The sequence below is a fragment of the Euprymna scolopes genome, chromosome 9, assembly GCF_053919585.1.
Source record: "Euprymna scolopes isolate OS-2025 chromosome 9, ASM5391958v1, whole genome shotgun sequence".
Classification (NCBI taxonomy): Eukaryota; Metazoa; Mollusca; class Cephalopoda; order Sepiida; family Sepiolidae; genus Euprymna; species Euprymna scolopes.
In genome coordinates, this window is record NC_136490.1 from 63,815,762 (window position 1) to 63,841,429 (window position 25,668).

General features: G+C 35.6%; 1 protein-coding gene across 1 annotated transcript in view; it reads left to right on the plus strand.

Annotated features, from left to right (window-relative positions):
- Positions 1 to 6,208: 6,208 nt before the first annotated feature.
- Positions 6,209 to 25,668, plus strand: part of LOC145284562 (multicopper oxidase 3-like) — a 149,252-nt gene continuing 129,792 nt past the window's right edge. Inside the window, exon 1 of the mRNA XM_080133475.1 lies at positions 6,209 to 6,240. Within this exon, the coding sequence (XP_079989601.1) occupies positions 6,224 to 6,240 (17 nt within the window). The 5' untranslated portion in view covers positions 6,209 to 6,223. The remainder of the gene's footprint in view (positions 6,241 to 25,668) is intronic.

The following is a 25,668-nucleotide window of genomic DNA, read 5'->3' on the forward strand; positions in this document are numbered from 1 at the left end:
AATCGTCGCAATGTTTGTTGACTATTGACACAAATTTTAGATAGTCCTCATCATCTTTCTTGATTTAATTCAAGCATTTCAAGCGTTTATGAAGTAACGATGAATTTAGATTAAACAGTTATATATATATAGTAAGTTATAAAATGTATATGGCGTTTATAAGAATTTAGATTAAACAGTTCTGTTAAGAGTTACGGTTTCATAACACATTTTTCGCGGTAAAATGTAATACACAAATTTGTGTTCTGTGGATCCCAGTTTTTTCTATCAATATTATGCAGGTCCTCATATGGTTTAAAGTACGAGCCCAAAGTCAAAAGGCTTACCTTCATCCGGAGTGTAAATGAAATTTTCTATAGTGTTCGAAACTGCGTTTTGTATAAACGCTACATTACATTTTTGTTACGTGGTTTTTGTTTGTTAAAGTTTGCAGTAATAAACTGGTTTTCTTTTGTTGTTCCAGTAATAGTTTTTTAAATCTTTCTTCCATTTTCTATTGTCATTCGCTCTGGTTTTTAATCAATTCAGCCTGTTTTTCTTCGTTTTTACATGCATATCCATCTCAAATTTCCACATTTGTGTGAAAGCGGACTTTAAATTCTCCATTGTATCTTATTTTTTTCTCTTTTTAAGACGAGAAAAGAAAAATAATGAATATGACTAAAAAAATACTTTATGATTGCCCACGTTTTTTTTTTCTAAAAATTTAACATGAATGTATATTCTAAGCTCGAACGAAAAAAAAGAAACAACCTCTCTCATGCAATTAAAGTTTACTTTTTTCTTTTGACAGAAGAAAAAAAATCAAGCTCTTTTTGTGCAAAAAATTTGCTTCTTTCTTTGAGAGAAAATCTAAAGGAAAAAAAACGAAAAACTTTTAGTTTAGAAGAAAATCTATTTACAGATTGTTTCATTTATAACTTTTTACCCGTTGAACCATCTCGTATTTTTTAATTGCTGCAGCGAAATGAGAATCAGTGGTTCCTAGAAACAATCCTTCAGAATCTTGTAGAGTTCAGTGCAGCTTTTAGAGTTGCTTACTGGTCCTTAAAACGCATTTAATCGTCAGGTTCTACGTCACCGACACTCTGAATTATTCGTTACTAGTATTTTTGGAACATTATCTTCAAGGTCGCTTTTGTTAAAATACCTCTTTTGCAATGTCACGCTGTTTGTTCGAGTACAGTTATTGTGTAACACTGTGGTATTTTAAATTTGAATTTTCAACGTGTGGGAATACTGGGATTTAAAAGTTTGGTTTTTCCGCATGAGTTATCGAAATCTCGTCGCCAGTTGCTGTGGCTCTACGAAAGTGTCATACAAGAAGATGCGAACACTACATTAAGGTATAAAGAATATATCGTATAAGAAAATGAAATACAAGAAAGATTGACAGTACTTTTTAACTGGTAAGTTAATCAGTCTGTAGTCTCGCGTTAGATCGCGATATTTTACCACAAGAGTATTAGCCTCGTGGGTTATTTAATGGTTAGCAAAGTCCATTATGAGTGAATGGGTATGTCTTCATATATATATGAGTGAATGAGTAAGTCTTCATATATTATGAGTGAATGGGTAAGTCTTCATATATATATATATATATATATATATATATATATATAAGTCTTCATATATATATATATATGTCTTCATATATATATATATATATATATATATATATATATATATATAAGTCTTCATATATATATATATGTCTTCATATATATATATATATATAAGTCTTCATATATATATATATGTCTTCATATATATATATATATATATATATATATATATATATATATATATATATATATATATATATTCCAGATATTTGACACTTTCTCTAGTCCTTTCCCAAGACTATCCTTTTTCCCTCCTTCTTTAAGTGAAATTTGATTTTTGTAATTAAATTTAAATCCATAAAAATATTAACCTTGCTTCATGCCAGTCATGGCATAATATACTTTCTCTCTTATGAATAAGCCTGAAGAATCCTAGAGTGGATGAAACGCGGAATATTCAGTGTAGCTTAATCGCCATATAGATTTTATAACTTACAAACTAGCTCTACCTACATATTGAGCACTTTTGAAGTAAATACTTAAAGTTTACGCATAAATCTATACTTTCGTATATTAATTTTATGTGAGTAAATTAAGTAGTTATATATATATATATATATATATATATATATATGCGACGATTTCGTAATATATCATCGTTCGTTTGCACACATGGGCCCTGTTATGTTCCTGTCTCTCGATAAGGAATTCAACCATCGAAAGCCACATTAGTATGGTCTTCGCGATATATGCGTGACATTTGAACCATAGACTTGGTGGATAGGATTGCTACGAAATTGGTTCCAGATTTGCATGATCTTTCATACGAGGAGCGACTGAAGCAAGCGGATCTTCAAAATCTGGTGTTCTGTCGAATGAGAGGGGATGCCATCCAAGTCTTCAAATATCTGCTCGGGGTATAAAACGTAGGCTGTCTCAAGATGCTTCTTTTGAAATAAGATTGTAGAGTCCATGGACATTCGTAGTGTTTGGATAAGCAGCGATATCAGAAGTGGGCAGCTGGATATGTTCGAGCTCACTATTTCTCCAAACGTGTGACGAACGTGTGAAACCAACTGCCGGAAGAAGTGGTATCTGCAGAGTCACTCAATACCTTTAAAGTCATACTAGACAAACATTGGAAGAATCACCCGCTTTGCTTTGACTACAAATCTAGAGATGATGTGTATTGAGAGACTAATCTCGGGTGTATAGTCTTGTGCTCCTTCTAAACATGTATTGTATTGATGAACATTCAATGGGATTATTAAGTTAAAAAGAACAGTACCTTTCAAGTATGATACTAAAGAATAAGACGGTCTATGAGAAAATTAGGATAGTTTCAAAACACACGGTTGATAAAAACATTTTCGAAGATGTGTTTGATAACTTTGTGTTAGAACTTGCGAGAGTCAAGATGGAGACGAATAATGAAAATCAAAAATAAAAAAAGCTAGAATAGAGATAGAGATATCAAACATCCAGCAATACGTCAGCTTCTAACTCTTGAAACTCTTTATATTGATTGCATCGACGCTAGAGTCTATGTTGCGTTCCAGGGGAGTTTGTTCAGCCAAAATGACCGTAATATTTTCTTGCACATTTTTAATTATAATTTGTTTGTAATATTTCAGTGTACTATATATGTATTTTTAAAAAGCTAGAATAGAGATAGAGATATCAAACATCGAGCAATACGTTAGCTTCTACCTTTTTCAACCCTTTACATCGATTGCTAGAAGTGACGAGTATACTAATCGTCTAAAAGTTGCTGTTGACCTCGAGAATCCTATCAACCGGCAGTGAGAATGGTATCTGCCATCGACGCTAGGGTCTATGTTGCGTTCCAGGGAAGTTTGAATGGACGAATCGAGACTGGGGACATAATAAATACGAAAATAGCAAAGACGAAATATATAAGTATAAAATGAAATAGAAAATCTTCTCAAGCAAGACCACAAAATTCATGGTAAGTAATTGTAATACACAAAAATGATGTTACAGTATTTTAAAATTTCCTTTAACCTTAGAGAGAGAGAGAGAGAGAGAGAGAGAGAGAGAGAGAGAGAGAGAGAGAGAGAGAGAGAGAGAGTGAGTGAGTGAGTGAGTGAGTGAGAGAGAGATTAGCTATCTAGATCTAATATCTGGAACATTTTTTGTTCTTGTGATTAAGGAATGTGGCGTTTGATCAACATTGCTAGGGAGCCATGATTTAATATACTGTTTCGTTTTTAAATCTCTGAAACAGTCTTTCATGGAAAACAACTGATGAACCCTTAAATTGGTTAATAATTAGGACTAATTGCTAAGTCTGTAAGCCTTGTCTGGCTTATTTTTGATCGAAATCAGTTTTTCATGAGTTTCAGTTTCGAGAAAGAGCGCTCACAGCTGGCAACGCTAATAGCTCGGATAAGGAAAATGCGCAGCAAGATCACAATATTAGGGATGGAATTCCCAAAGTGGTATCTCTGTATAAACTTCAAAAGTCCAAGAGGTCCCTTGATTTTGTCTTTTTCTGAAGCTTTCACAAAATATTCTCTTCCTTTCAGCAAAAAATGTATCTTTTCTATATCTTCGTCAACTTCACAAAGCTGACAAGTATAATTATCATCAAGCAGATATGACGGTGTAATAATATTTACTTGCAAGATTGTGAACTTGTTGAAATCTGCAAGATATTTCTTCAATCAACCTGTCTATGACAGACAGCATTTCCCGTCTCAACTCAGTATCAAACCCCAGTGCTGCAGCAGTTTCTTTTTGCGGATACGATGCTTATCCCCGTTTCAGAGCAGAGTTTTTTTTGACTCGTCTATTGTAGTGTCCACCATGCTCTATTCTGAAGAAGGCCATCTCTCAACGCCGTCAGCCTGACAGAACTTTGTAGCGACCCTTTTCTTGAAGATACTTCTGGGCATCATTGATTTCTGGCAAAATAGTTTTCCAAAAGCTCAGAAATAAAAGAAACGGAAACAACAATAACGAGTTGAGAATTAAAGATGCATCTTATCTTGTGGCTGCATTTTCTCCGTTTTCTGTGAGCTGTTCCAGGGCAATGACGATTTCCAATATTTTTTTTACCACATAATTTACAGCATATGCTCGACCACACCATCTAGTTTCTATAGTCTGCTTGATACTTAGACTGGTCAACTGAATCAAGACGTCCTGTGACGTCACCATCTTGAGGGAGCGATGTTGTTCCCTATTGGGGAGGTTGAGACCCCCCTAAACCCTGAGAGAGGCCGGTAAATATGCTGAGATTGTCTGTTGAACGTTAATTGAATCCTGAACAGCGGCGGGTGACCTATCAAAAATGATGTACTTGCACTTGAGAAAACAGACACACATTTTATTGCTTAACGAGATTTGTACTTGTTGCCTGGAGAACATCTGTTCAGGCTATAGCTTCCTAAATGACAGCATTTGATCCCTTAGGGTCATGTGAAAAGAATTCGTTTTTGGTCTCAGATTTTCAGAACTGTGGACGGTTTGCTGAATTGCACACACGCAAAATGGTTGAGGCTTTCCCCCCTTGATGTGTTGAATTTGGTTGGTCTGGCAAATTGCCATACCCACCCCGTCCCTGAATATTTAAACAAGCGCCCAAACGGTTGGAAGCAGATTGTTGCCGATTTTCGAGAAAGACATAAGCTCCCAAAAACCGCCCGACCCCCTGTTCATCGTGACTGCCATCCAATGGACGAAGAATAGATTTGTGAGATTTGAGAATGTTTTGGTGAACTGAACGATGTACATATGTAAAAAAAAAAACTGTAACTTTTGTGAAATTAACTTTTCGTAGCTAGAACCCTGAGTGTTTGTCTTCTTTCCCGGCGTGAATGCAAAGCTTAGCTTTTGCTTTTCAGCAGAACAACACAGACACGCGGAGATTCTTGTGAAGCCTTCCGGAGAAAGACGATCACGAGCCACAGTTTCCGATGAGGTTAGATGTCAGTTACTGACCTGAACACGGGAGGCTGGTACATCTGGTGTCCGTGATTTTCAGGATAGTGACCTTGAGGGCGTGATCGATTTTTCGCGGAAAATCAATACAGCGACGAACACAGAAAAAAATTTTAATGATAGAAAGAGACAGACAGACAGACAGACAGGCAGAGAAAAACGTTAGAGAAAAAACTCAGGGATAATAGAGAAAAAAACTTGAAAAAATGAACTATAATAGGGGGAAAAACACAAAGAGAAAAAGAGAAAAGTGAAGCGAGACAGAAAGGCGAAATTGTAAAACACAGAGACAGTGAAAGGGGGGGGGAAGAGAAAGAGAAAGAACTTTTTTCCCTCTTTTTGGAAACACGCGCGCACGAACCAAACCACCAAAGAAAGAGAGGGAGACAGAAAGACACGGTAAGACAAATTGTTTTTTTTTGTTTGTTTGTCTGCGTAGCCTGTCTCGGTGATAGCAAGAGAGAGAGATAAAGAGAGCGAGAGAGAGAGAGAGAGAGGGAGAGAGAGAGAGCTAGAGAAAGGCACATTCACGATAAAACTGTCGCTTGCATTAAGAATTAAAGAGACAGTGGGGGAGGTGTGTGTTTAAAAGTGTTGATCGTCGTAGCGGAATTTGGTAGTTCGTATCAGTAAAGTCAGAGAGATTGGGGGAGTGTTGTTAAAAAGAGAGAATCTGGTTTTACAGCCGTTCAATGATCCGCTTTAGCGCGTAAGTAGGATTGAGTTATATTTCGTGTTTTGACTTACGTTGAAAGAAGAGAGAGGTTGAAAAAAAAAGAGAAAGTATCTTTTGATGAGATATTTGTAGAGTCTTTTTTGAGTGGTTAAATTGGATTGAATTTGATTTTTTTTCCTGTTTCAATTATGTGATTTTTCTCTTCTTGCTTTCATTGATTATATTGTGTATATTTGACTGTTTGGGGTATTATTAGGGCGTAGGGAGATAATTAAATAACAGGAGAGAATGCCAGTAGTGGATATTAAAGAGGTCACGAGGGTCACATCCGAAGTGTTGGGTGCGGGCATGGATGGTTATGGGACGAACACAGACACGGATAGTCCTAGGCGGTGGATTAACGAGATCCATGGATAGCTCACAAATAGGGTAGAGCAGAGTCTGGGATCGCCCAAAGTCACAGAGGCATTTCGAGCCTTGCTGGACACTTGAGAATTCCGAGGTTCCGTGGAGAAGCAAGTTAACTTGACGACTGGCTACAGGCGGTCGGAAAGAAACAAATCGTTTACGGGCTTGAAGATGTGGAAATAATTCGTCTTGCCTACGAAGCTGCGTCAGGCCCCGTGTCCAGATTTATCGGCAGACAATTTAAAAAGAACTCCCAGCTGACCTGGCAGCAATTAAGGTCAGCTATGATTAAAGAATTTAGCAGTGAAAGGACGGCCCGAAATTTAGCTGTTAAGTGGTCAAAGCTCAACGATTTGACCTTTGAGAACTCTACCAAACTCTTCGGACAATTTTGGGTGTAAACACTTGAAATTTTAGATATAGGTTCCTTGGACATGGATCTAACTAAATAACTTGTTTAGTTACCAATATATAAATGTATGTATGTATATATGTTTGCATGTCTACCTAAAACTATCGACAGGCGACGGATTTTACCATGATCAGTATCGTTTTAAAGTTCGAGCTTTTAGACGACAAATATCGAAAACCTGACTGATAACATTAATATCCTCACCTTCAACTGGGCACTTTTCTACAGGGAATGAGGTCGCTTTTTCGCCGATATTTTTGAAAGTCATCCTCTCCTTTCGATTGTCTAGCCTTAATTAAAACCTACTTCCGGTTTGGCGGTTGTCGTAACAGCAAAGACGTCAGGGGTTTCCCCCGTTCTTTTCCTCCTTCGGGGTACGGGTTCGAGCCTGCCTTCCTACTACCACTTTTTTTTTGCTCAACACACACATCCAAACACCCGGGCAACAGCGGGCTGAAATGCTAGTATATCTATAAAAGTGAACGTGTCTGTGGGTTGTCTGTGTGTAAATTTTCCTACGCAATAACTCTATCAATTTTCAGTCTACAGACTAGAAATTTGATATACAGAGTACTGAGATGTGGGTAAATCTTTGTTATAGGTTTTCGGCCAGAAATTTGGTTGTTAAGGGGTCACAGTTCAACAATTTGACCTTTGAGAACTCTACCAAACTGCTCAGCCAATTTTTGGCCTAAACACTTGAAATTTTAGATATAGGTTCTTTGGACATGGATCTAACTTAATAACTTTATTTGTGCCAAACAATAAATGTTAAGGGGTCATAATAGGGTTTAAATTATTAAAAAATTTGACCTCTACGGTGTCTGCAAAATTACTCAGACAATTTCTGGTCTAAACATTTGAAATTTTTCATAAAGGATATTCAGAGATAGGGCAACCTTTTTATCGATTTGAGTCGAAAATTTAAGCTTCTGAGAGGTCAAAGTTCAAAAGTGTTTTGCGGTGTCTAGCAAACTACTCACCGAATTTTGGGTCTAATCATTTAAAATGTACATATAACGGGTATTCAGACCGACGGCAAGCATTTTACTCAGTTTTGAGGCGAAAATTTGGCTCCCAAAATGTCAAATTTGAAAGAAGTGACTTTTGCCGATTCTACGAAATTTCTCCGCCAATTTTTGGTCTAAAGACTTGAAATTTTCAATGTGGGTAACTTGGACAATTTTTAGTTACCAATATATAAATGTATGTATGTATGTTTGCATGTCTGCCTACAACTTGCGACGGAGGCGACGGATTTTCACAAGATGAGCATCGTTTTGAAGCTCGGCCCTTCAGACGACAAATACCGAAAATTTCGCTAAAAAAATTAATTTCTTCACCCTCAACTGGACACTTTTCAACAGGAAGGAGTCGCTTTTTTCGCCAATATTTTCGAAAGTCCTCCCCTCTTTTCAATTGTCTAGCCTTAATTTAAACCTACGTCACTTCCTGTTTGGCGGTGGTCATAACAGTAAAGGCGTCAGTTTTTTCCCGTTCTTTTCCTCCTTCGCGGTACGGGTTCGAGCCTGCCTTCCTACTACCACTTTTTTTTGCTCAACACACACCTCCAAACATTCGGGCAACGCCGGGCCCCCATGCTTATATATATATATATATATATATATATATATATATATATATATATATATATATAAATATATATATATTACGAATGCCAACAAAAAATAATGAAAAGACATTTACGAAATACAAATGAACACTGAAACAGATGAACTGGGTTCGGTACACCTTGCTGAAACAGAAAGAACGGAGAGACTTTTTCAAAACCTGGAAAATATACAATAGACGAACGAACAGCGTATGAAAGTAACGAAGACACAGACTCACGGTGGTAACGTTTCCAATTTAAATTTTATTACAAAAAATAAACTACGGTAGGAGGGGTGAGATTAAAGGAAATAAAAGAAAACAATTACAAGGATGCGGAAGGAGTATCTTAATCTACTATCTGAAAATGCCAACGAGAGATATATCGATACAAAAAAATGCATTAATACAAATAAAGCAATGGTAAAATGAATTCGCCATCGTAATATACAAGAGAGAGGAATGAAGAGAAAGAGGACTTACAGTCTTTACCTTTCTTTCTTTTTTTTTTTTGTTAAAATAAATGTTTTCAATATCCATCTCTTCGTTAGTCTATAATTCGTATATATTTGTAAAGTTCGCCGTTTATCGCTGCCGACATCACCTCCTTTCGCTGTTGATATGGGATTTTTTCGACGTTTCCTCCTTCTACTTTTCTTGTGTTCCGGACGCTTTCGTTTAATTTCGTTTCGGGCGGTTTAAAACATCTATTCGTTAAGTTCGCCGTTTCCTCGTCATTTTGTGGTTGGCATTACCTCTTTTCTATACATACATACATATATATATATATATATATATACATATATATATATATATATATATATATATATATATAGTTTTACTGGGTTCGTATAATTCAGTGAATTTTCATATGCCAATAAATTTTAAGCTAAAGAGAGATAACTTAAAAAGTAAGCTACAAAATTATCACATTTCATAATTGAGCATTAATATACTGTATTAACAAAACCAAGACTTCAAAAAAAAAAGGAATTGATAGCAACAAAAAGTGTATTTTATTGTAAGTTACAATTGTTTCAATACCAGTTGGACAATTTCAAGCATTATGGCGTTTGAAAATTTTCACATAACCAACCTTTTTTCAGACTTCTTAAATAAAAAACACTTTGACAATAGAACATTGTTTAAAGAAAATCCCCTTAACGGAAATGAAGCATTCGAAAACATTTACCCTGGAGGCATCCTCCGACAAAAGCCCATTCAAATATTAAAATATCACCTAATTTTCGTATCCTTATTTAAAAACCAGTCATAAGAAGTTTCCACAAAAACCCGTAGCCATTTAAAATCTTTTAATAATACTATTCCTAAATTAGATTTCTATATTTCTTTATTTCACATAATTAATTAAAAAAAAGAAAAGAATTTAAAAAAATTTTATTTTTATATTTATAACATGGCCGGAGCAACCTTACGGTTAATTTTTAGTTTCGTATTCGCTCATTGGTGGCATCAATGTTTCCAAAATATCGATTATCTTATTACTGAGATTTAAGACCAGTTTAGGGTTAATATTTTATTAAATAGGAACATAAAGAATGGCATTAACTCATGTTTATTAATCCTCATACATTTCGAATAGTGGATCCTATTCTGTAACTTACAATGAAATACATTTTTTGTTGCTATCAATATCTTTTTTGGAGTCTTGGTTTTGTAAATACAGTATATATATATATATATATATATATATATATATATATATATATATATATATATATATATATATACATATATATGTGTGTGTGTGTGTGAGTGTGCGTGTGTGTGCATGTGTGTATGCATGTGTGTGTATAATTTTGTGGGAGAGAACCCCGGTAAAGTGCTCGGTTTTAAAGGAAATATTAATATGAAAGAGGAATATTTATATATATATATATATATTTGTGTTAATGAAGATTAGAAAAACATTGGTACCGTCGATTCGATTTCAAATCTAAAACCAAGTGCACAGATTATACAAGTAATCAAGGGAAATAGCTCTAAATAAAATTTCACAGATTTATAATGCGTATGAAAAACATTTCTAAAGAAAAGAAAAAAGATTGCTTTGTTCTTTGTTTAAGAAAGATAGAGTGGTGCAAGTCTATAAATGGGCCACAAGTAATCTTTTTTACTATAAAAAGCTGAAAAAAATCTTTATAATGTACGTACTTATCACTGCATGAAAATGTCATATTCCAAAAATCACGTAAATCGATCAAGTAGTTTTTTTTTATTTAAGAAAATCAAATATTATCGGACGATTCATCGAAGAAAAAGCCACGCGCCATCTTGTTTGAGAGATAACGCAACTAACGACCCCTGGCGGAAATATGGGTCAACGAGGGCAGTACATCCAGACCATCGAATATTTTATCAATCAAGTACTTAAAAAAATTTTTTTTTTTTTAAAGAAAATCAATTTTTACGATTTCTATGGATAATAAATAAATAAATAAATTGACTTCTTTTAATAAAGAGAATGTGTCTTTGGGTTTGTATTACTGTACACATAGATTTGAAAAAGTTGTCAAAAACAAATAAATGTTATCAAAGGCAAGATAAGTTACTTTTCTACTTAACTGAATAATTTTTTTAGTGTTTTTATTCAATGTAACATGTTTATTCAGTTCGAAATACATACAGTATTACCGATGTATTGGAAAATTTTAAATAGCGCCGGCTTCTCTGTTGAACACGGTATGTTTCAGAAAATGAGTTAAAAATAAAAAATATACAAAATACTGTTAAAAACCCACCGAATATATGTCAGCCTATGTCACGGTAACATATTGAGCGACTTTCTAACAGTATTTTGTCTAGTTTTTATTTTTTTTTATTTATAACCCCTTTTCCCAAACTTACAGTATGAAAGAGAGCCGGGCGCCATTTTAAATTTTCTAATACATCGGTAAACACTGTATGTTTTTCGAGCTGAATAAACATGTTGCATGAAATAAAAACGATAGAAAATTATCCAGTTAGGTAGAAAAGTAACTTATCTTTCCTTTGATAACATTTATTTATTATATATTTGTTTTTTGACAACTTTTTCGAATCTATGTGTACAGTAATACAAACCCAAAAAGGATTTTCGACATTAAAAAAAAAAAAAATAGTCGATGGTCTGCCCTCCGCATTATCTTTATTAAACGACACATTCTCTTTATTAAAAGAAGTCAATTTATTTATTTATTATCCCTAAAAATCGTAAAATTTGATTTTCTCAACAAAAAAAAAAGTACTTGATTGATAAAATATTCGATGGTCTGCATGTACTGCCCTCGTTGACCCATATTTCCGCCAGGAGTCGTTAGTTGCGTTATCTCTCAAACAAGATGGCGCGTGGCTTTTTCTTCGATGAATTGAATCGTCCGATAATATTTGATTTTCTTAAATAAAAAAAACCTACTTGATTGATTTACGTGATTTTTTGAATATGACATTTTCATGCAGTGACAAGTACGTACATTATAAAGATTTTTTTCAGATTTTTATATTTATAGACTTGCACCGAAAGAGTAAGTAATTAGTAAATAATGATAGCTAATTCATAAAATAGCAGTTATTCGGAATTTTAACCTATTTTTCTAAGAGAGACAACTTTATTTTATTATAGATTGAAAGAAAAACGATTCTTTCAATTATTTTAATAAATGTAACTAAGTGGCGTTTTTTGCAACGTCTTTATTCATATATGGGAGATAACTCTATTTTACTAAGCGATTCCTTCAAATGTTTATACGAAAATTTTGGACGCTACCTACAAAATTCTGTTTATTTTTCTCCCCACGAAAGCAGAGTTAAACACCAGGGTCGTTTTTAATGTAGGGAAAAGGAACAAAAATAAAAAGTTGGCTTAGTCGTGAAAGTTTTCTCTTCCATCAACCGAGAAAAAAATTGAAGTGTAGGAATAGGATCAGAATAGATACTACACTTTGATTTTTTTTTTTTTTTAAATTAAGAAAAGGCAACCTGTTTATAATATATATCATTTCGGTTTGACGATGAATGCCCTGGAAAATCACTTGTAATTAATGTTTATCAGTTTTAAAATAGTTTGTTATTTTGAAATAATAGTGCGTTTGCATAAAAAATGTGACGATAATTGTAATATAATAATAGTAATAATTATAATATTGTAATTATTATTGAACAAAATATTCGAGTAATCGTACGAAAAGTTTATCTTTTTCAATTAGTAAAATAGAGTTATCTCCCTTAGAAGTATTTATGTAAGCATTAATATCTTTGGTTTTATATCTCAATTTTACCCAAGAAACGTGAACTAATAATCAAGGGAAAGAACTTTAGGAAAATTGTGTTCAGAGTTATTTCCCATGTATATAAAAATTTCTGACATGGAATTCGGTAGACAGTGTGCCAGTGCGGTATCTACTAAGATTTTTTTCTTTTTCAGTGGTTGATGCACTATGCAGTAGCCAAGAATTGCGACAATACTAAATATACGGGTGAATTATTGCTTTATATTTCTAGGATACTGAAAGGTGCGTGAACTTTTCTAACCAGGTAGAGACATCCTATCTTATAAATGGTAAACTGTTCTTTGAACTTAGAGTAATCACGAAAAAAGAGTAACATCCTCCCCTATATTTCGGTGTAATAGCTAGTTAAAAGGGAACCTTAAATAAATAAATAAATAAATAAATAAATAAATAATAATAATAATAATAATAATAATAATAATAATAACAATAATAATAATAATAATAACAATAATAATAATAACAATAATAATAATAATAATAATAATAATAATAATAATAATAATAATATAAACGGTAATATGTCTGCCTGTCTGTCTGTCTGTCTCCATATTTCCAAACTCTAAACCCCCGAAAGTAAAAGTCACAGAGCGGCGCTAGGGACCTCAGATGATTGGATTTTTTTACGGGCCGTCCTTATATGGGTCTTTCGCCGGATAAAATTGTTTTAAAGGGGTTCAAAGTTGGTTAAAATAAAAAAAAATTGTTAAACATTTTGTACATTCATCTTAGATTATTTGTCATTTTAAATTTATAAACGGTTTATATGCACGTCATGTTCGTACAATGGTAAGGTCAGTAGTTTTGAATGCTATGACTTCGATTCAATCTGATGGCATCTAAATACTTTTTTTTAAAAACTTTTGAAGTCACGACTCTGTTATAATATATACGAAATGTGGACAAATTAAAATATATTTAAGCGTATTTATGTGTGTGTGTGTGTGTGTGTGTGTGTGTGTGTGTCTGTGTGTGTATAACGCAATTTTGGTCGTGAAAATTTGCTTGAACGTGAGAAAGTAAAGGTTAAACTGGTCTCCACCGAAATCTGTCCCTTTCTAAGTAAAGTCGGTCAGGGTCTTTATTCCCTACTTAGTCCAGAAATCATTAGCAGTTTTGAAATTAGACAAGTGTCTGCTGCTAATGTTCTACAGAAAGGGAGGAGGGCATAAATAGAACCTGCCATGAAACGATACAGCAGAGATAGATTCTCTTCGTCTCTTCCGTGAAAACGAGGAAGTAGGGTAGAGTAGAGGACTTCGCTTTTTGTGGGGCACAAACGTGGTTCTAACAACTACTTTCATTATGTGAGCTGAGCAGTAAAAGCATTTAATCAGAGATGAATTCCACAATGTTTAGTCTGCAACAAAAATATTTTACTTAATCCATTTTATATTTTTCCTTCTAAGCGGGTAAATCACATAATCGAGTATATATAATATTTAAGGGAGATAAACACCCCTACTTTTCACATTTCTAGGTCATCCTTGAGCAAGGTACAGCACCCGTTAGCCTCCCTCTGATATTCTGGAGGGTTACTATAAAGAAGTTAGATGAAGTTTCTCTACCGTGGTAAAGGAATTACTCCTAGATGAGAGGGGGCCTGTCAACTAAATTGATAGGCCTATTAGCCCTGTATGTCAATCTATTATATAAAGTCTCTGAAATGGATATATTTTCTGATGACACCAAGCTCTATAACAGGACGAGTGGAAAACAAATGAACACATATCTAAAGAATCTGTAGTGGAATGGGGACAAAAATTGATGGTCACATTAAATGCTGCTAAGACTAAGATTGTTTCCTTCACTAATTACGAGAAACCTTCTTTGCCACTAATAGCAATGGCCAAAAACACATTACCTAAAAATACTTTTTTTAAACTCCTCGGTTCAACATGCACTCTGGGGACGAAGCGTGTTCGAGATAAGTGTATTTTAATTTTTATGTTTAATTTAAAATATTAATAACTACATTCTATTTCAGTACTTAATTTATATTTTTATTTCCTGATTGTTTTATTTACTTATAGCGTTTTCTCGTCATAAATGTTTATTATATCTACCCAGTTGATCTTAAGGATAGCATACTCAACAATTTTTTTTCTTTCAGACCCCCCCCTCAATTCTTGTTTTTTCATTTTAAGTTGAATTTACTTATAACGGCACTAGTTGAATTTCAGAAGACTCCCCCCCTTCGCTGTTCTCTTATATCGCAATTTCTTAAAACGTCACTAGCAAAAATTCAGAAAGCGATTACGTTTTTTTTTAACGGTTAATTAAAAATAAATAAATAAATAAATAAGTCTTTTGGAACGCTGATATTGTTAAAGCTAAAACCCTTTTCAAATCAGTTTGCACTCTGGAGACGAAGCGTGTTCGAGATAAGTGTATTTTAATTTTTATGTTTAATTTCCAATGTTAATAACTGCATTCTATTTCAGTACTTAATTTATATTTTTATTTCCTGATTGCTTTATTTAATTATAGCGTTTTCTCGTCATAAATGTTTATTATATCTACAAAGTTGATTGCACGAACAGATTAGGAAATCGTATTTATTGTTAATTCGTGAGAGGTGAATCTATCACCATATTTTCCTTTTAAAAAACACGCAAATTGAACTTTTATTAAGTACAATACTTAATAGATTTTTTTTAAAGGAGAGTAGAGAACGCTTTGTGGAAGCGTTGTCGGCAGCTCCCGTTACTCTCGCTTCTCTTTATTTGTCACTCAATCCTCATTTTTTTTAATGAGTGATTTTTCTGACAAAGGGAGAAGAAAAAGCTGTATTCTAGGTTGGCAGTATTTTGTGTGAACAGTCGACAGAGATGGCGGAAATTTTCTGTTTCTATGTTTATCCTTGTAGCCATGTCACTAGTAAGGGTGCTGGAGGTAAACGTTTTATCTGGGCTGATGTTATCCGCCTGATAGTCAGGGACCCGAACCTTAGATTAACCACTAAGGAGGCTGTCCTATCAGCAGGTGCAAAGTACTGGGGCTGCTGTATTGCCATTTGGTGAATAGATTCTGGACCATGTAGTAGCTTCTGGTGGGGCCTCTCGATGCCATATTAGTGGGTAATTGTTACGGCTTTACCTTATCATGTTCTACAAAAAAAAAATTCTTCGTTACTTTTCTCTCTTAGTTTCCCCTTTCAGTCCTGCTCTAAGCAAGTCTGACGAGCTAGTCCACAAACTCCAAAATTCCATCATGACAAGTTTCAATAAAAAATACACGATTAAACCCGGATCTGAAACTTCCAACGTAGACCTCCACTACCATGTCTCCTTCTCCAACACCAGGGGTCTACGTTCTAACCTTCCAGAGGTTGAAGCCCAATTACCGGAGACTAAACCAGACCTTTTATTTTTAAGCGAAACCGGAATTGGACAGACTATTTCCCTAAAGGAGTTCGTAATTAAAGGATACTCTAACTTAACTTCCAAATCTGACCCCCAAGATGGCCATGGGCATGGAATATGTGCCTATATTAAATATGGCTTTCCATGTGGTAGGGACATCTCCATAGAAGATCCTAACTTGCCCTATATGTGCTTCCGGGTTGCACTAGCTCACACTACCGCATTTATATTTACTCTCTATCGCCCCCATAACAGCGGAGTTACTATCTTTAAAAGCATATCTGAGGAAACTGACCAAGTTCTATCAGCATATCCTTCAGCTAACATTCACGTATGTGGAGACTTCAATGTTCATAATGTGGAATGGTTGACCCACTCAAACAAGACCCATGATGAGGGAAGGTTCTGTCATGATTTCCCCATTGCTTATGACCTGACTCAGATTGTTCACGAACCCACCTGTGTGCCCGACAATGACGGACAGTATGCGAGTCTCCGTGACCTTTTTCTCACAACTTGCCCTGAACTATGTTCAGTTTCCGTTCTGTCTCCTCTTGGATCTTCCGACCACTCAGTTGTATCAATTAAGATAAAAATGAAATGTAATAATTCCTCAGACGTACCTCTCCATCGTACAGTATATCGATACACTATGGCTAACTGGGATAGTTTCCGTACATTTATATCGGATCTTCTGCGTTCCATATTTAAAAAGGATGTGCCGTCTATAATATCAGACCTGACGGAATGGTTAATTGTAGATATAGACCGTTTCATACCCTCGAAAAATTCCAGCAAAAACCTAACAGCCAGCCATGGTTTTCTCCAGAATGTGCTGCTGCTATTTCGCACAGAAATCACTTTTTCCACTGCTTCCAACGTAATAGATGTATGGAAACTAAAGCCGCTTTCAGGACTGCCAGCGACCATTGTAAGAAAGTAATAAAGATTTCAAGAGAGTTGTATGCTCAGTCCATCAAGTCCAAAGTAGCTGAGCAGCGGCTTGGTTCCCATCAGTTTTGCAAATAGCAAACAGAATCCTGAACAGAAGCATGTATCCCAACTATTATCAATGGACCTGAGGTAATCTTGTCAGCATCAGACAAAGCCAAACTCTTTGCCAAGAACTTTACAGCTAATTCTACCCTTTGCGACCAAGGCCGCTAACCCCCAATATTTTCTCCTGTATCAGAAAACACGCTATGTGATATACATATATCTGTACGTGATGTTGCCAAGCTAATCGAAAACCTTGATTCCAATAAAGTAACCGGCCCTGACGGTATTTCAATTATAGTACTCAAAAGCTTCAACCAGAACTAGCGCCCATACTTTCAAAACTGTTTAAACGTTGTCTTAAGGAGAATTGCTTCCCATCACCCTGGAAAATATCATCAGTATACCCTGTATTTAAGAATTCAGGTGGTCGTTCATCCCCCTCTCAGTACAGGCCAATAAGTCTCCTGTACGTCATGAGTAAGTTGCTGGAATCTGTGTTAAATAGAGAAGTAATCAACCATCTCAGCAAAAATAACCTTCTTAGTGACACACAATATGGTTTCCGTTCTGCCAGATCTACAGCAGATGTGCTTACAGTTATATCTCATATGATTAAAGAATATCTCGACAGAGGCAACCTTTCTAGGGCAATTACTCTTGGCATATCAAAGGATTTTGATAGGGTATGGCATAAAGATTTACTTCACAAGATCTCCAGCTATGGTATAGCTGGAAATGTCTTCTCAATTGTTAAATCGTTTCTCTCTGATAGGTTCATAAGAGTAGTAGTTGATGGGCAAAAATCAGAAGCTCACAGTATTATTGCTAGAGTCCCTCAGGGGCCCTTCCTGGGCCCAACTCTTTTCCTGATCTACATTAATGATCTTCCAAATCACATCCTTACATCATTCGTAGACATTTTTGCTGACGACACTGCCATCTATGGTAGCACATCTAAGACAGTAAACGACCAAGTTCTCTCCGATTCTCTCTCCTCTGATCTTGATCACGTTGTACAATGAGAAAAGGAGTGGCTGGTTACTTTTAATGCATCTAAAACCAAGCTTCTATCTTTACATCATCAACGTTCTGATCCCCATCTGGCATCAATTAAAATGAATGGCTCTTGTTTTGGGGAGGCCTCAAGTTTTGACAGGCTTCTGGGCTTGACCTTTACTCCTGATCTTAAATGGAATACGTACATCAAATCTGTTGCCAAGGCCGCTGGAAAAATGGTCGGATCCTTCTATTGATCCAGTAGATATCTCACTGCTGATGCAATTCTCTATCTATATAAGAGCCAGATACGTCCAAGGATGGAATATTGTTGCCACATATGGGCAGGAGCTGCTAGAAAAGACTTGTCCTGCTTGATAAGGTTCAAGACGTGGCCTGGTGGGAGATGTTCTTTTCTCTTCGCTGCAACCTCTATCTCACAGAAGAGATGTTGCGAGTTTGTCTCTGCTTTATCGTTATTTTCATGGAAAGTGTTCGACTGAGCTTCAATCTATGGTCTCCCCTCGCCAAACTCTCACAAGAAACACTCGTTTAGACGAAAACACTATCAATAATTCCCCCACTCTTTATTTGTGCCTAAACCTAGACAGATCAAAGCTTCTTTCTTAGAACTGCACGCCTGTGGAATTGTCTTCCGTTTCCCTGCTTTCCGGCCGTCTATAATATGGTTGTCTTCAAGTCCAACGTGAACAAGTTTCTGATGAGCCGTTCCACTTAAGTTAACAACTTTACCAGACTTCCATTACTATCGATTACTATATTATCCTATTGACTACTGTACACTCTTTAACCCTTAACCTTGAGTGGCCTATCGGCCTTGATAAGTGGTGACGCCTATGTGTAAAAAAACAAAAAAAAAAAAACATGAGTTGGAACATATACATTGAGAGCATTGTCAGGGCTGCTGCGAAGAAGGTAGGCTCTCTCTACCATGCTAAAAAGATACTCACGCCTGAAAGTATCCTGTACCTCTATAAGGCCACAATTCGCCCATGTGTGGAGTACTGCTGTCACATTTGGGTTGGTGCATCTGCTACTAGTCTCTTACTCCTGGACATGGTTCAAAAGAGTGTCGCCAACCTGATAGCACCTGAACTGTCATCTAAGCTTCAAACTATGTCCAAGCGACGAAATGATGCATCGCTCTACCTGTTCTACAAGTATTTTACTTGTGAATGGTCTGACGAAATACAAGCACTTGTACCCACTTGACATAAACACCCCCGACGAACCCGACAAGCAGCTAAATCCCACTTCTACCCAGTAGAGATCCCTAGGGGTAAAAAAGCCTTTTATTCCAATTGTTTTTTTCCCCAGAACTGTTAGACTTTGGAAATCCCTTCCAGGATTCTGCTTCCCCAACTGTACTGACATGCAGAAGTTCAAGTGTAATGTGAACAGACATCTTGCTGCTCATCTATCTTCATAATATCCCCGCAATTTATGCCCTCGATAATAGCCCCTTAATTCAAAATTATACTGTGCCTTGTGTGGGGTGAAAATTGGATAGAAAAAAAATAAAGAGCTAATGCCATCTCTGCCCAGATAAAACTTAAAAAATACACAACAAACACCCGCGATGTTGGCATTTTTTAAAATCAGTCTAACCCTTTATCCCTTTATATATAATACGAGGGGCGTGCAATAAGTAATGCCCCTGACCCACTTCCAGTTGTCTGATCTAGCAGAAATTTTGCATGTGCAAAAATTTATATCTCTACGGGTTATGTGGCAAATTACAGCTCTGAATTAATTGTGGTTTCTGTTTTACAGATGTTTGAGCTGAGTCAGGTGTGAAATGGAGCCTGTTGAATGTCGAGCAGTGATCCGGTTTTTGTATTTGAAAGGACACACACCACAGGAGACTTTTGATGAAATGAAAGAAACTTATGGTGATAATGCCCCATCATATGATCTTGTAAAACGCTGGCATCGTGAATTCAAATATGGCCGGAAGTCTGTGGAAACAGCTCCCAGACCTGGTCGCCCCCTCTCTGTCATTGATGAGGCATCTGTCCGTCAAGTTGAGGCTGCCATTTTGGAAGATCGGCGCATTACTATTCGCCAAATAGCCCAAGATGTCAAGATTATTACAGGGTCTTTGGAAACTATCATTCATAAGGTGTCTGTCAGATGGATTCCCAGGTTGCTCAAACCATTCCAGAAGCGAGAACGCGTCGAGTGCCCGAGAATGAATTTGGAGATGTGCTAAGAAGATGAGTCAAAGTTTTTCAAAAGACTGATTACACAGGATGAAACCTGGGTCCATCACTATGATCCAGAGACCAAAGCCCAGTAAATGCAGTGGAAGCACTCACCACCTCCAAAGAAGGCAAAGGTGCAGCCCTCCGCTGGGAAAGTCATGCTCACAGTCTTCTGGGACCAGGACGGAGTAGTGATGACAGATTTCCTGGCAAAGGGTACCACAATTATAGGAGCCTATTATGCTCCACTTTTGAGGAAATTAAGGGAAGCTATCAAAATCAAGAGGTGGGGCAAGAACAGTAAAGGTACTCTCCTCCTGCAGGCCAACGCTCCGGTCCACAACTCGCATGTCGCCAGATCAGAAGCATGGGCGTGTGCTTATGAAATCCTTCCCCATCCTCCCTACTCTCCTGACCCTGCACCCTCTGACTTTCACCGCTTCCCAGCCATGAAGTTGTTTTTGAAAGGAAAGCGTTTCCCAGATGATGCAGCCTTGATTTCTGAAGTCACGTCGTGATTGGAGGACCAACCTGGGGTGTTCTACAAAAACGGTCTCCAGAGCGTCATCAAACGATGGGAGAAATGCATAACTCTGGGTGGTTCATATGTAGAGAAAGACTAATAACTGTGCTAAGTTTCGTTGCTCTACTGCTATGGGAAGTGGGTCAGGGGCATTACTTATTGCACGCCCCTCGTATCTAAAATTAAAAATAAGTTTTATTATTTGTAGATCAACTGGCCAATTATATTATTTAATTTTATTAAGACGTATACACATTTGTTAATGCTATCATATTGTCTGTTTTTCCACCCACTAACTAAAGGGAAGTTACTATGATTTTTCAGAGTTATTTCCTTTAGGCTCACTCTGTGTGTGTGTGTGTATAGAGAGAGTAATGGGCTGGGCAAAGGAAAAAAGTGGACAAGGAGGGAGAAAGTGAGAGATATGAAGAGAGGGATAGAATTTGTTACACTTTTGGCCCAGGTAATATCTGGTAGTCATGCTAGTCTTAAATAAATTGAGACAAATTCAGTTTATTTTAATCATATTTAGCTTACAATAAGAAATATTTTTACAGAAAGATAGTACTTTTTCTTAAGTGTCTGTTATATTGTAGACACCAAGGCGCCATAAATTATTTAAGCGAGGAGATTATTATTGTTATTGTTATTATTATTGTTATAAAACTAGATGTTATGGAGTAGGAAATATTCAGAAAAAAAACAACAAAAAAAAGAGAAATAAAACTATGTTGGATAAATAAAATAATTAGATCTTTTGGAGTCGTAATTAAATTTAATATCATAAATATTTAAGTCAGACAGCATTTAAATCAATAAAATGTTGCAGGGGTTGTTTATAGAATGAAGATTGGAATGTTAATTTTAGCAAAACAAAAGTTAATTTAAAATACTAATAAAATTGATCTCAAAATGTGACGTCAGAGTGTCAACTAACAAAAAAAAAAAAAAAAGAAAAGAATTTTCATAGATTGGCAGAATAGACCAGTTTCAGTTAAGATCTAATCCGAAAGTTGGAATCGATAGTCGTGGAAGCATCTGGCTAGTAAGTTAGCAGCATGTCATCACCAAAAAGAAACGTGATGCACACTGAGAGGAAAAGAAACCGCAACCATGAAAACCGATGTTCAATGTGTGAAATATAATTTGGTTCTCATGAATGTTTGGAGAATATAGTTTGCATTTTCAGGATGACAATCAGAATGATACATCAATGTGTTGTGGCTACAAAGAGGTATGATTCTCTTTTGTCTGATGCCAAACAGACAAAGATGTTTATTCGCTCCATTAAATAACTGTTTGTAAAGTGTTATATGTGCCGTTAGAACTGTATCTATATGTGTAAATGTATATGTGCAAACAGTTGCGTACGTGCGCACGCGCGCGCACACACGCACTCTCTCTTGCTACGAACATTATATACACTAGATGATCACACGAATTGACACGTAGTATATAATCACACACACTAGAGACGATACACATGCGCACATAAATACTTATTTATTATTTCAAAAGAATGTTATTTTAAACAGTAATGTAATTTGTTATGTTCATATTTGACACAACGTTTGGGGGTTATCTTTATCAATAAATTATACAGATTGATGCAAAGAAAACATTGTGGAGTTCTCACAAAATCCCGCTGTAAACAAATACTAAGTATATTCTATCATTTGAAATGCTTCCACTGACGGACAAACTTTAATGCGAATATTAAATTATTAGTATTTGTTACGTTTGTGAATTTTGGAGATGAGAATTGGTTTTTCGTAGTATTTGGGTTCTTTCGGACTACTGTTCCAATCTTGAGCGTGATTTTCATAACGTTTCAGTCGATGTCACCTGCGACCTTCTTTAGGGGGATCTTGTCGAACTCGGGAATATTTCTGTCGAACTCGGGAATTTGGACGAAATTTCGAACGGAACTCTTTATTTATTTCACGGAAGTAGCATGCTCTCGTCCGTCAGCCATGATAGAAGTCCTAAGTAATTCGCAGTTGTTGTTTTTTTCGGTCGCCCACAATGAGAATTAAAGGAGAATATCACTTTTACGATTGATCTTTCTTTTTTTTTACAATTGATTTTTCCAAATACTCTAACTTTCCGGGCCCGTGGCACAGTGGTTAGAGTACTTGAAAAAAAAATCAATTGTAAAAGTGACCTTCTTCTGAAAATTGAATGTTCAATTCTAAGTGTGGGTGACCAAAAAATACAATTGCGAATTACTTAGAACGTCTATCCTTTCCGTTCGAAATTCCATCCAAGTTCTCGAACCCGACAAGAACATTCCCGAGATCGATACGATAAACCTGAAGAAGGTCGGAGGTTACATCGACCGAAACGTTGTGAAAATGGCACTCAAGATGAGACCAGTAGCCCGAAAGAACATAAATAATACGATTAGTGTTCGTTCGCTTAACTTAAACTATACCAGTGACATTTGTGTAAAATAATGATTTTCAACAAAATTATCAGTCAAATAAACACTCACGCCATACAGCTAAGTTCGCAATGTTGCATCGTAGAATAACAAAAAGATTGACCTCATTATATGATGTCAGAGTGCTAACTAACAAACAATTTTTTTCATAGATTGTTTCAGTTTTAGTAGATTTTTAGTCTGAGAGCTGGAATCCACAATTGTGGAAGCATTCGGTTTGGAAGTTAGCGGAATGTTAATTCACTCGAGTTTTCGAGTATTTCTCTTGGTCACTGGTGGTATATTGTCTAGTACGTAGCTGTGTGATTCCATTTTTCCTCTAGCGCTTTCGACCGGTGATCATCATCAGGAGTTTGATTGGGTTCGACTTACCAAAAAGTAACTTCTTCATTATCAAAACCTTTAAAATCAATGAAGAGGACATTAAGTTTACTTTCGACAATCTTGTAAACCCCGCTTCCTTTGTTTTTTGTTTTTTTAATTTTAGTTTTCGCATTCCATGAACGATGTTTCTGACAAAGAGTGAATAATTACTATTTCCTAGGTTGGATTCTATCCATTATCAAGTGGCTTCATGCCATGTTATGGAGCGATTTCTATTATAATTGACGGTTTGGATCGAACTGACTTGTAAAACAGTTTTAGTATTTGTATTACTTTATCGTGTCCAAAACTTAAGCGCCACTTTAAATTTTAACAAAGAAAAAAAAGAAAATTTAATTCATATTTTGGACGTAAATATTGTAATCACAACGGGATCGGCTAAAATGTCAGCAAATGGTTCAAACTTTGTAAATCGAAAAATAAAATTACCTTTATATATGAGATTTTATATATAATCATCCACATACAATACTGTTCCATTGTATCACAACTCATAAGTGAGGCTAGACTAGAACCTTTACCTTACCGAGGATTGAACCTAGAACCATCGCGTCGATAGTCGGCAGTTCTACCTATCAACGCATGGGATCAGTGCTCGACAAATGACCTCAAAGAATGTCCACCTGATAACCTCATATATATATATATATATATATATATATATATATATATATATATATATATATATATATATATATATATATGGGGGGAGGAGGCGTTAAGCATGTTGGGGAAGAATAACAAATTGCCGCTAGCGTAAAAACCAATGCTCTTTCTGTAAACAAATGGAGCGGAGGTCATTTGACAATGTTTATAAGTAGCAAAATAGCATAATGGTCGCCTGGGTGGTCGAGTGTAAAGCGGCACTGTTGAGCTGTAATACAGTGATTCAGTACTATATATATATATATATATATATATATATATATATATATATATATATATATATATGTTCGTGTGTGCATGACTTGCTGCCTAAATATACGCATATATACATATATACATGCATATGTTTAGACAGCAAATGATATATGTATATATATATATGTATAGAGAGAGAGAGAGAGAGAGAGAGAGAGAGAGAGAGAGAGAGAGAGAGAGAAATGTCTCGTGTTGCCGAGTTCGAATCGTTCGACTGGTGTTAATTGTGACACCCTGCACTGAAGATTCCCGAAACGATGAAACACTATTGTCTGTAGGTATTAAATTATTATAGTAAAAAACTAATTATATATATATATATATATATATATATATATATATATATATATATATATATATATATATATATATATATATATATATATACTAGCATTTCAGCCCGGCGTTGCCCGGGTGTTTGGAGGTGTATGTTGAGAAAAAAAAAAGAAAAAGAAAAAGCGGTCAGTTTTTTTAAACTTTGACCTGTATTATGTCCCCTTAACATTTATTGTTTTGGACTCAAATCAAGTTATTAAGTTATATCCATGTCCAAGGAACCTATATCTAAAATTTCAAGTGTTTAGACCCACAATTGGCGGAGGAGTTTGGTAGAATTCTCAAAGCTCAAATCGTTGAACTTTGACCCCTTGCTCGGGTGTTTGGAGGTGTATGCTGTGCAAAAAAATAAAAAATAAAAACAAAAAAAATGGTTAATTTTTTAAAACTTTGACCCCTATTATGACCTCTTAATATTTATTGTTTCGGGCTCAAATCACTTTTTTAAGTTAGATCCATGTTCAAGGAACCTATATCTAAAATTTCAAGTGTCTAGACCCAAAATTGTCGGAGGAGTTTGGTAGAGTTCTTAAAGGTCAAATCGTTGAA